The 12,423-nt window shown below is 51.3% G+C and overlaps 1 protein-coding gene across 2 annotated transcripts; it reads right to left on the minus strand.

Moving 5' to 3' along the window:
* Positions 1 to 12,417, minus strand: BTBD2 (BTB domain containing 2). 2 transcript variants are annotated; one of them, XM_044453405.1, is made up of 9 exons: positions 12,324 to 12,417; positions 10,173 to 10,292; positions 8,755 to 8,911; positions 8,326 to 8,431; positions 7,668 to 7,865; positions 3,820 to 4,012; positions 3,467 to 3,542; positions 3,103 to 3,249; positions 1 to 2,772 (listed from the first exon to the last, which is right to left on the minus strand). In XM_044453405.1, the coding sequence occupies exons 2-9, from the start codon at positions 10,253 to 10,255 to the stop codon at positions 2,611 to 2,613; spliced, it is 1,122 nt and encodes a 373-aa protein (XP_044309340.1). In that variant the 5' UTR covers positions 10,256 to 10,292; positions 12,324 to 12,417; the 3' UTR covers positions 1 to 2,610. The 2 variants fall into 2 exon arrangements, with proteins under 2 accessions (XP_044309340.1, XP_044309339.1); XM_044453404.1 differs by having other exon boundaries at positions 3,455 to 3,542.
* Between the last annotated feature and the right edge of the window lie 6 nt (positions 12,418 to 12,423).

A 12,423-nucleotide genomic window follows, 5' to 3' on the forward strand; every position in this document is an offset into this window, starting at 1 on the left:
GACAATCTGGCTGCCTTTATTAATTTATTTACAAATCAAAAAAGCACAGAATGTGATAAAACACTGAATAAAGCATCAGAAACGTTCTTCAACCCTCGAGCCTGGCGTGAGAGCCCTGGAGCTGCCTACCTGTGCCCCGGATCAGAGGTTTCTGATCTACCTGGTCAGAAAGGTGGGGACAGCTGTGGCGGCCTGTGAATCGAAGCACCAGATTTGGCACTTCAACTGGGCTGAGTTCTTTTAAGTTGGTCACAGTTGCCTCGAGCATCACCCCCCCCACCCCCAAGTAAGCACCACTGCCATGATAGAACCAGAATTGATGTGAGATCGCCAAAAGCAGGGCTGTTTCAGGGCGGCTTTTCCCTTGAAGCAAACAACCAAACTTGGAATCTACACTGTGATTCCCATCTCTATACAAGGAAACGGGAAGTTCAGAAAATTTCTCTTATTAAAAGGTGTGGGTGAGGTGGAGGCAGTGAAGGGGGAAATGGAAGGATTCCCTTTGGTCTGGGAAGTGCACAAAACCAACGAGTTGGTATGCCGCTTTTTGATAAGCACTGACGACACGCCAGTGGTCCCCTTGCATAGATGGGGAGCTGGTAACTGAAGAAAATGGACCCGGTTCATACTGGCCTTTCTGAGACACTCCAGCGCATCTACACCCCCCCCCCCCCCCAGGGATGCCCGTTTCCAGCCCATCGGTGCACAGGGGCCAGCTAGCACAAGGATGAAGGCATTCTACACCCGGGATTTCGAGGAGCGACGTATTTTCCACCAGCTGCAAACAAGCAGCAGTACTCGACTGCTAGAAGAAATCCGGCATCTTACAGAACTAGGTGAGGATTCCAGCCAGATTCCACTGCGGGACACAGACACTCCAGGGATGGCAGACATCGCTGGCAGCAGTAGGGACAAGGATGTTCCGGGGCAGGGCTGATGCCCGTGGGGGGTGCTCCTGGTCAGTGTCTGCGGGAAACGGTGTGCGCCAACAGCTGCAAACCTGCGATCGTGTCGTCGCAGATTCAGGTACGAGTTCGAGAGGTTGCGGGGATGGGGAACAGTACCTAGAAAAGCCAGAGCCTGCCTTGGTCTCTCCATGTCAGTCTTGGGATTTGGAAAGCGCCTTTGGGCAAACGACGGCGCTGGCCCAGCCCTCGCAGAAAGAATGCGGGTTTGCAGATAAGCGATTCTACAGTACAGAAGTGATGCAGAAACCTGACAAATAAGCATTAGCAGAAACTGGTTTTGCTACCCGCAACTGGCCGTTGAGGCATTGGGATCCACCCTCTGCCTTCAGTACACGGGAACAGGGATGGGGGAAAGGATACTGGCACATTCACACCTTATCTGGGTCTCACTGCTTCCAGTTGGTTGGATCACAGGTATTTCGCCCAGAAGGAGAGAGCAGTATTCCACTGTAACAGCAAGTTTTGCCCACTTTGGCACGGTGTGCCAGAGAGCGGGGAGGGAGGCGCTCTTGAACGCATGGCAGGTTCCAAGAGGTCATGCAACCTGCTAAGCACAGTTAGCAAAAGGGAAAAGAACATCCGGTTTTGGGGAGAGTCGGCCTTCCCAATGGTGGATGGCCCTGGAGTCACCCGGAACTCCCGGGAGCCCTACCGCAAAGGAGTCGTATGGGCCATCATTTGGGAAGCCATGTAAAAAGGGGCAAATTGATCCAGGGACCAAAGGAGGAGGAGGGGAGTGTCACAGCAAACTCCGTTTGAGAGTTAGATTTCTGCAAAGGCAGCTTAAAGCTTGGTACATCCCGTGTTTAAAAAAGAAAAGCCAATTGCTGCCACGGCTTGCTAGAGGAGGAGGATGCCAGAAAAACAGCCGGAGAGTAAAATGCATTGTTAAGTTGCACTATATTAATAGCAGCAGAAAGCACACCGACAGTCCAGGGACTGCTCTTCGCACAACTGCCGCGTGTGCGGGGCTGCAGGTCACCACGCAGCCACGGCCGTTAGGGGTGCCTGGCAAACCTGCCCATGCGGGAGAAGCAAGGCAGTGGCAGCAGGGCTCTTGCCCTCCCCTTGCCCCCCCCCCCCCGCCCACTCCTGTCTAGGATTGTCTTGAAACACTGCTCAGGGAACTCAACGGAGCTGCCTCTGGGAGGGGAAGCCAGCCTCCCAACCAGGCGTCCTCCAGGGGTACCGGGCTACAATTTCTCTCTCTCCCAGCCAGTTTGGCCACGCAGCTGGAGAACAGGGATGGCAGCAAGCCCGTTAGGAGCGCACCCTGGCACTGCTCGCCCAAGGACCACCAAGGACCCACCATCCCCACAGCAGCGCACGGGGATTCCTTCTAGCGAGCGCAGACTTCTTGCAAGAATGGGCTTCCCCCGCCCCCCTCCAAGAGCAGGCTGTGAGAGCAGCGGCGTGGAATGCAAGGGGTCCTCCGGCCAGCCGGCCTGGCCCACAGAGCCAGTTACCGCCCTCTCTGCAAGCGCCTGTGGGGACACCACCCTGGAGCCCCCGCCCGCCCAAAGTCCTCCGGCCAGTGCCCTTGCACCAGAGCAGCAGAAGGCACGCCACAGAGTTCAGCCTGAAAGGGCGCAGGAACAGAAGTGGCTGCACCCATCTGGTGGCCGGCCCCCGGTGGCACCCGCTAGGTGTAGAAGATGATCTCCGGGATTTGCCCGTCCTCCACGGAGGTGCCGTTGTTGTTGCCCGCTGCGTAACAGAAAGTAAAGCAAGTCTTGGCCCCCGTGGTCGGCGATTCGTGGATCACTTTGCGCAGCCCTTTGGTTCCGTAGTGGGAATCGGGGCCCTGTGGAAAAAGGAGCAGTTGTAGCAAGGGAAGGCATTCCAAGGGCTGGCCCTCAGACGGGGCCCTGGGGGTGCCGGGGCAGTCCAACCCCATCCCTGCCAGCAAGACAGTCCACTGGCCAGAGCTCGTGAGTCTTAAAAGGTGGCCCACGGGGATGGGGGGAGCTCAAAGGTCACTTGTCCCAAACTAGGTGACCGAGCACCTGGCCAGGCACCAGGGCACAGCAAGACTGGAAGAGGGCTCAAGCAATGCCCGCTGCTCAACACTCCCTCCCACCCCTTCCAAAGGGTAGCGAGACCCCCCCACCTCCCCGCTCCCTGCACAGAGCACCTTCAGCGTTGCACAGGCTATGTAGCTGACGGTGGGAAGAATCTCTATGGGCTCCTTAAACATCACCCGGAAGGTGTTGGAGGACCCGTCACAGCTGAATCCCGTGTCGTTCTGACCCAGGATCGTGTTGCTGTCTGTGTGAATGATCTGGAAAGGCCAAGGAAGAGAAAGAGCATGCAACTTTCCACCAAGACAGCTGTCCTAAGCAGGGTTCCCTTGCACAGAACAGCTCTGCTTGGCTATAAACTCCTGACGCACAGGTTTTGCAAAAAGGGCCCCTGGCGAGCCAGCTTCTGGAGTCGCTTCCTCCCTCACCCCATGAAAGCAAGTCAAAGCCTAGAAAGGTTTCTACCTGTATATTTACTTGATAATCTGTCGGGCCATGGATTGAGCCGTACAACCCGAATCCAACGATGAATATCCTCTTGTTGACGGTGAACCTGCAGGGTTTGAGGAAAGGACAGAGCGGTTTTAAAAGGGACAATCGCCCCCACAGGCAAACTGGTAGCAAAAGCTTGCAAGGATAATGTCCACAGCCTTCTGTCCTGGTCGAACAGGCCACAATATTTGCAACAGCCAACACCCCCCAAAGCTTTGCTGGGCTTTGCAGATGGTTGCTGCCTTGAAAAGTTGCAATTCGTTCAGATCCGCGCGCTGTGGCTTGCACACGCGCAAACCAGACTGGCTCGGGGGACCGGACGGCGCCGGGGAGCCCACCTGATGCGGTCGCTGGTCCCGCTGTATCCCCAGCGGCTCTCCACCTGCTGGAAGCGGTTGATGCTGCACTCCTTCCCCCTCAGGCAGCAGCGGGGCCGGTCGATGAACTCCACCCGGGGCTTGGGATTGACGGTGAAGTGGAGGAAGAGGCTGACCACTTCGCGGTCGGTGAGGATGCCCGACTGAGCAGGCCCTGAAGAAGGCAGAAGCCGAGAGCGAAGTACAGCACGGATTTTAGCTTCTTCCTTAGGGTGGGGGTTTTTACCCCGCCCTGCCTTCGGGCAGCTTAAGGTGGTCTGTCCCACCCCACCCTCTGGGCAGTCACACTCGGAGGGAGGGCTAGGCACAGGGAAAGCAGCCGCACAGCGGTCTGCCTGGGCCCTGGGCCCCAAGTCTTCCGGGGCTTCCTCCATCACAAGGCCGCAATACCCTGGTGTAGGAAAAAGTGACTCACAAAGGATGCGTGCCGAAGGAAAAAAACCGAAAAGCGATCCCTCCCATTCTTGGAGGGCCTCCCAGTGCAATCAACCTGCACCTTTTATCGGAAAGGACAGAAGAAAGGTATCCTCTGTGGAGGTCAGATCCAACGGGGTTGATTGGCCTAGGGGATGGGTCCTCAAACGAAGGCCCACAGGCCACATCTGGCCCACCATGCTCATTTAACTGGCCCACCCTACAGGCTTTACACTCACCGGGCATGTGGGCGGTGCGCGGCTTGCTCGCGAGGAGGAAGTTTTGAACTAGCTTGGAGAAAACAATCTCCTCGCAAGCAGGTGCCTCACCCTGAGCGCCCCCCAGTCCCCACCTCGCATGCGCGTGCACCCCACCCCCTCACCGCCCACTCCTCCACTGGCACTGCCTTGGCAGCCCGCGCCCACCGCCGACACCTGTCAACGGCCCCCTTTAGAAAAAGCTTGAGGAAAAGGCTTATCCTGGCCTAAGATATAACCAGCATGCATAAAATGCCAACATTTTAAAGAGGACTACCTAAGCAGGCAAGGACTACCTGGCAAGAGGGAAAAAGGCAGGATAGAAATGCAACAGAATAATAAATGCAAAATGTTTGTATTTTATTAATTACAGCCTGCGTGGAATAGTCGATTTATTTATTTTATTCTGATTTATGTTATAAGCCGTCCAGAGATGCAAGTAATGGACGGCATACAAATTTAATAAATAAACAAACAGCTAGCTAGCGGCAGGGCAGGGCAAGGGATCCCTAGCAGACAGAAGGACGCGTGCCTCTTAGCTCTCACCAAGTACTTGTTATTTCCACCCAAGATGCACGAACCCCGATTCCCCGCAAGAACCGAAGCCGCCTTGGTTACTGCGGGCACGCAGCTGTTTCCGAAGGCGTGCCTGAGCATATTTCAATTTGTTCATACCTGCGCAACCAGTTCTGCAAGCAAATCCAACAGCACACATGTCCCTGAGTGTTTACAGTGGTAAAAAAAGAAACCCTTTGCAACGGGCTGCTGGAGGCCAGGCTGTGCTGGATCTCCTCAGCAAGGTGGCCGAGCTTTACCCCTCAAGATAATTTTTAAAGCAATCACTCAAGTCCACTAGCAAGAATTACCTGTCCCTCTGCCAGCAGATCGACATGCACAGACAGGCATTAAGTGCAGCAGAAAATCAAAGCTCCCACAATCACTTCAGAGGGGCTTGCACAGAGACCTTCCCCATGGATTATTCCCCCTGGTGTAGGTCCCGCCATATCCCATGCTCCCATGCTTCACTCCTGCCCCAAATGCATCGCTCACTCAAGGAGGTCATCTCATGACCAGGCCGACTTCAGCTACTGGTACCTATTCCTGGCTACATACGCTTTGAAATGTGGCACGTTTCACAGCAGAGGTGTGTCTCAGCTACAAAAAGACACCTTTTCCAGCACTGTACTGGAACTTTCACCTGGAGAACGACTCCCAAGGGATAGTTCCAACCCCAGAGAAAATCCAACAATATAGTGGGCAAAAGATTCAGTAAAGAGGTTCCCCATAAGCAAATGGAGAGTTGCTTTTCTGCTCAAAATGCCACTGATGGATATGAATTGAGGGAGAGAAGGTCTCTAATCCCCCCACCCCAATCAACAGGGCCTCTGTACAGACCAGTACCCCAGCCCCAATTGGGTGGGCACGCGAGAGAACCTTCATCATGGCATCTCAACTGTAAAAGGCCCTCAGGAAGCTGGCCTGCTGGAGCCCAGAGAACACAGAGGGTGCTCAAACTTGTTTCTAGTTCTTTCAGTAGTGATCTAATTTGACCAATTTACTTGACTGATCCTTTGTCAACAAAAATCATGTCATGCCAGCATGCAAATATTAGGGAAAACGATCAGTGTGTGGCACCGTCACATGTACGTTTACTCATGTTAAGTCCAGTTGAGTTCAAAGCAGCTCACACAGTACTGTGTTTAGGACAATAAATCTTCCCGTGGCTTAAATGTGTTAAATTCAAACAAATTCAGAGCTTTGAAATGATTTTAACTGGAATATTCACTAAATTCTTAGACAACCGAACAACTTATTTTTAAACGTCACAGAACTTAAAAAGAGTGAAGTACTGAGAACTGCTAACACACGAGTTTTAGCAAGCCCAAACGGCTCAATGCCAGATACAGATATTTCTAGAGAAATAGCCGCCTTTAAGAACTGACTCACAACAGGCACTATCAATTTGACTATGACTGTACTGATCATGCTTCCAATTAATTTATGAAACAATACCCTTGACCTTTTTTTTCCCCCAGGGAAGTGTATAGTAGTGCAAGATTTTCTGCTTCACACCAATGTGTGCTTCCCTCACTGTTTTCCCTCCAGAGCAAGCTACAAAGACATCTCTTTACAAGAGCTATTTCTGGCTGTTATTTGTGGTACAGTGTAAGCCGGAAATATAGTCATGAAGACAAATTGTACTGTTGCCTTAATTACAACTTCTTTTTCATCTTTAAGCTGCCCAGGAGGGGTAGGGAGAAGCAGAACCAAAAGGAGGGGGCAGAAATTAAATAAATTGCATAGATACGATAGTTATATGGTGGTATTGTGATGTGGCATCAAGTTGTCTCTGACTTATTGTGACCCCATGAATGAAAGCTCTCCAAAAAGTCCTGTTCAGGACAGACCTGTTCAGGTTGACTCCAAAAGGGAAGCATCCCATTTGAATTTAGACTTGCTGAGCAGGGCTCATCTGAGGTTTGGTCTTCCTCTTCTTGACTTTCCCCCAGCATGGAGCTCATGGGCACCCAACAAGGTTTCAGCTTTTGTTTTAGATTTTCATGAAATGCATACAGTGCTCTAGTAATTAAACTAAGGCTTCAATTTAACTAAACCACATGCCCAAATATGTAACCATTTGATGTTGGATGCTTTGATGCTTTTGTCCCTTATTCTATCAAAAGTGTCATTAGATCTTCAATGCACTGGAGGCAAGAGTTCTTCCCTCCAATTTTGTGGCATTAGTTTTTTTAGCTGCGGCTGACGCACAGAAAATCAATTTCCCTTCCATTTGCTGATTTCCACCAAGGAGCCCAGTAATTAAAAAACCGTGCATTGCAGTGAATATTCAAGACAATTAAATAATGTTTTTGTGCCGGTTATTACCGAAACATTTATCGGCTACAGTGCACTGCCAGCCATTGGAAGAGTTAGGCAATCTCTCTAAAAGATAAGGTTGCTGGGACCACCAGACAGGCAACACAACGCAGCGTAAGAATCACAGAATGCCAAAGGCCTGGCATTTTGTTCAGATGCTGCGGGGGCTTCGCCAATCCCCAAAGTGCTTCAAAATGGTTGGGGACCTTGCTGTTTGTTCAGACTTAGCGCCTGGTTCTCAATAGCAGGGCTTTCCGTTACCTGCGGCAAACTCCTCGATCGTCATCAAGGGGAAGCGGATGAGCGACAGAGCTTTGCCCAGGGCTTTCCGCTTGTTCTCTGGCACCATCTGCAGCTGCTGCCGCTGGCACTCGGCCTCCGACCACCGGACCACCGCGTTGAAGAGGCGCACCTCGCGGATGCCGAGGGTATCGCGCTCCAGCACGGCCACCAGTGTGTCTGCCAAGCAAAGACGGCCGCATTCAGGAAAGAAAGGGACGGCCAAGACGAGCAGTCTTCTGCAATATTCTAGAAGCATCTTTTGCACTTCGGGTTGAAGAAGTCCTGCGTCCTGCCTTTAGGGAGGATTATGGGGCCAAGTCTACTGGGCCTCAAGGACTGATCCCTTCTTGGAAAATATTTCCGGTTTTGCCACTTATGGGGAGAAGCAACAGGCTGAGTTGAGATACCCTGTTTTTAACAGCGCCGTGGTTCATGTTGCTAGCCCTTATGGCCACAACATAATCCATTTGTCATGGAAGCCAAAACAGGGAGCATTCTGTAATTCTGTAACTCTCTCTCTCTCTCACACACACACCCACACACAGACACGCATACACACAATTATCTGCAAAAGATGCAGGCAGAAACGGAAAGGCTCTGGCAGGACTCCCACTGAATCTGTGAGCAGAAAGCTTACCCAGGTCAATATCCGTGAAGCCTTCTGCGTTGATGGCGTCGGACGTATTCTTATCTATGTTTTCCAGGCAAAGGCTTGCCAGCTGGGGCTCATCAAAGAGTCTTGCCTGGGAAAGGAGACCCACCAGCGAGGAAAATTAGTGGGAGGGGAGAATTCTGGAGGGGATTCTTCACATCTGCACTGCTGCTCTGCCTTTTACAAGCAGAAGCATGGCCAGATGTGCAGGACCATGGGAATGCCCTATCGACTTTAAGTCACACAAGGTTTCCTTCCCCTTTGTTTTGCATCCTCCAGATGTTTTGGACACGACTGCAGCAGGCCCGGGCAGAGTGATGAAGAACGCCTGTAGTTCTGGAGGGCGCCAGGTCAGCGAAGGCTGACATAGGCTTCCAGAGACGTCATACAGCGAAGGTTAGCCCTTGAATGTACCTGCGTTAAGAGCATGAAGGCATTATCTGCTCGCAGGTTCTTCTTCAGGAACTCCACGCAATGAGCTTCGAGGGCAGGTACGGCGTACTTCTTTGCAGTATAAAGAGTCGTCATCACAGTCTCTGGCCCGATTTGAACTTCATCTGAATAAAGAAACCTAAAAACAAGAATGCAGAAGTGGCCGGTGGGAGAGAGAGAGAAGTGCTGATGCAATCAAAACAGTAGCTTTAACTTGGAAAGAGGCTACAGGGCCTTGGAACATGTCAAATGCTTCATCTGAACCAGGACCTCTATAGGCTCTGATCATCTGGGCCTTCTCAGCCATCATGAGGACTAGTAATCCAGTTTTTAAAATATAAAATTGAACTCTATGCACAGCATATTATGCTGGGATGCTTATTTATTATTTCCTGCCTTCTATTCTATTTCCTGCCTTCATCCTGTCTTTCCTTCAAGGAGCAAAAGGCAATGTCCAAAATTCCATCCTGCTTCCAGTTTATCCTAATAATGATTTTGTCAGGTAGGTTGGGCTGAAAGGCACTGGCTGGTCCAAAGGCATCAGATCACCTCTGTAGTGGAACAGGAATCTGAAGCTGGCTTTCCTCAGCTCTGGTCCAAATCTAACCCCAGTGGCTCCCACAGAAACCTGGCCATCAGCACCATGAAGTTCTTTTAAAAGCAAGGTGTCTACTGGAATCATTTTAACTTTTTATTGATTTGTTCTTTTTTTAAAAGTATTGTTTACTGCCTTTCTGGGCAGGGGAAAGGCCCCCCCACCCCCACAGACACATACTGGGTGGAGTCACATATAAAAGGATTGCGAAATACAGTGGCAGAAATTAATCAACCCCGATTTTACACCTTGTAGATGGGGGAAAAATGGGCTGGAATCAGATTTCAGCTGGATAAATTTGTGTGGTAGAATTGGGCTTCCTGCCACCTCCCTGCCATAGTAGGCATGCCACTCTGCTGCGATGTGTGGGGGAAGGGAGGGTCCCCAGAACCTGGAGAGCTGGTCCTCCCTGATGCAGAACCCTGGGATTTGTAGAGGCAAGGTCCTGGATGAAACGCAATCGATGCCAGTTGGCCAGGGACCAGGTCTGATCCATTTTGGAATGTGGCACCCTAGCCTCCCTTCAATTTTAAATGTAACCTTCCTTTGCTCAACAGACTGCAGAGAGGGGAAAGGTGAAAATTTGGGCAAGGAGAAGCAGTAGAAAAGTGAGAGATGAAGACACAGACAAGGAATTACACAAAGCTCTGAAGAGGAAGAACTTGGTGCCTGAGAAACGCAAGGGTTTGTCACTTAATCATGAGGGTTAAAAAAAACCCTAGTTAACAGATGCAACTCTCCACTCCTAACTGGTCGCAATTCATTTGAGCGCAGCGTTTCTTCAACGTAAATGGGGATTACTTACTTCAGTAAAGCTAGGAAGGCAGCCGGTTCCACATCTGGTAACTCAATCTCCGTGGATGTCGTGGCCATTCCACCGTTGAACATAGCATCAAAGACCGCGCTGCCCACTGCCAGCACAAACCTGGCATTTGCAAAAAGGCAAAACAAAAGAAGGCCTGTACCTATTGGACTGCACTGAATCCTTCATCCACTTTTCATTCTACTCCTCCCACCCACCAAACTAAAAGAAAGGTGCTCAAGCCACGGCACAAAACCTCCTCCTTCCTCCTCCATTTCTCACACAGCGAATAACAAAGGATTCTTTCGAACCTGCACTTATAAGTACCCTGTCCATAAAATGTGGTTTAGAATTATACGTAGACATTATACAGACAGAAATATAGTGAAATATATTTAATGTGGTATACACTGAATGAGTAAGCTTAACCATATTAAATGAAATATTGAAACTGAATGGTCCTTTGTCAAAAGATGTTTTAAAAGGTAAAAGAAAAAAGGAACAAAAATATGGCTTTTCAAGTTAGCCATTAGAAGTACAACAGAATGAGCCATTATTGCTCACATTGTGCAAATTATTAATATTTTCATCGCCGGAGACTTGCCATGTTGCTGACAGGCTTTAATTCTGGGAAGTTCCAGACACTTAACTCTTCAAGGAATTGATTCTGCTTAGTGCCCTAATAGAGGTCAAGTGAGCGCATGAGACAAAAGTCTTTTATTTCAGAGTTGCCCCTCTCACTCTAAACATACAGCAGTTCCATAATGCAAGAGGCTTAATAGCTAAGTGCACAGCAGAGGTTTCTGGATTTCATTTTTGGGTAGTACAAAGGCTGCCTTTAGTAGTAGCAAACAGATGCATTTTAATTGTTACAGCAACCAGTTTGCATGTGTGCATGTTCAGGAAATACATTATGTTGGATGCTTGCTGAATTAATCCACGCTGCTGGAAGACATCTGTTTGCAAATGTTCCCTAGCCTCAAAGCTACACCTGCAGCATCCCTGCTCAGATCAAATGACGCAGTCAGAAACTCAAAATGTAGCCAAGGAAACAAAGAGCTTGGCAACTCACACAAGCAGGCACTGTGCGGGCTGCCGCGGCCCTCCCTACCTGCAAAGCCAGCGCCTCATTCAGAGGCTTCCTAGTTCTCCTACCCCTAAACAGGGCTGGCCAGGCCAAAAGCACCTGCAGTTAGTTGGGGCCATGCTTTCACTTCATCATAGGCTGCATGATAGCCAGCCAAGAACTGCAGAGCTGTCTCACTAGCACACCCTTCCAGCTGACAACTCTGCCCACAAGGCAAAGCAAAGCATCTCAAACGAGGTTTTTCCACAAGTGCTTTTTTACGTCAGTCCAATTCTGCAAAGTAGAGAAGACAGCACTTGCCCAATCCTCACCCTACCTGCCCCCACACCAGATAAGGTATCTACATCTGAAGAGAACATATTGCCCGGGCCATCCAACCACCCCCAGCTATGTACCGTTGCCACAGCAGCAATGGATCACACAATGCACAGTGCGTAAGTCAAAATGCCCATCTCTGCCCCAGCACTTCTTCCTGGCCTCGCCCCTCCATCCCTATAGCTCCCTGTCTTCTCCAACGCACCTCAGCAACAGCCATCCGATAGCTCTCCATCCCAAACTGGCTCTGTCATAGTCGCTGCCAAGCCCTTCCTCCCGCAGCTCGCCCAGCCCCACCAAAAGCCACCCCACCCATCCCTTCCATCCCCCCTTAATGCTTAGGCCCGCAGCCCACATGGCCCCACCGCATCCTTCCCCTCCGCTACAGGTCTCCCCTAGCTGATGACCACCCCATCACCCCAGTTCTCTGCGATGTCTTTCTCCCAGCCCCACAGTGCTATCGAGCAGCCCCTCCCCACCACCACAAAGGGCCACCACCCAATCTGTCCCGTTGCCACCCCCCTCTGGCCGGGGAGTCAGCGGGGAGCCAGGGGGCAGCCCACCCTACTCCCCCTCCATTTGTGCAACGAGGGCCCCCTCATTGCACAAACCTCCCAGTACAAGTAGCCCCCCAGAACCAGAAGGGCCTGCTGGCCGTGCACACCTGCAGCCCCCGCCCAGTCCACCTGCGCTCGCCGACAAGCCCCTCGCGGCAGGAGCCCCCCCGAGGCCACGAGCCCCCCGGCGCCCACCTGTGCGCGGGGATTCGCTGGGCGCCGGCGCGGCCTTTGCCCACCAGGAAGTGCACGTCGCTCAGCACCTCGTTGTTGAAGAGGAAGGCGAAGCGCTCCT

The sequence above is a fragment of the Varanus komodoensis genome, unplaced genomic scaffold, assembly GCF_004798865.1.
Source record: "Varanus komodoensis strain SLA01 unplaced genomic scaffold, ASM479886v1 scaffold79, whole genome shotgun sequence".
Classification (NCBI taxonomy): Eukaryota; Metazoa; Chordata; class Lepidosauria; order Squamata; family Varanidae; genus Varanus; species Varanus komodoensis.

What these genes read in the sequence shown, in the direction of transcription:
- BTBD2 (XM_044453404.1), bottom strand. Translation starts at nt 10,255, where the DNA reads ATGTTCAACGGTGGAATGGCCACGACATCCACGGAGATTGAGTTACCA. An exon ending in GATCGAGGAGTTTGCCGCAG is followed by an intron (nt 4,013 to 7,667) that starts GTAACGGAAAGC and finishes TGCCTTCTTCAG; the next exon opens with GGCCTGCTCAGTCGGGCATC. An exon ending in GGGACCAGCGACCGCATCAG is followed by an intron (nt 3,543 to 3,819) that starts GTGGGCTCCCCG and finishes CAAACCCTGCAG; the next exon opens with GTTCACCGTCAACAAGAGGA.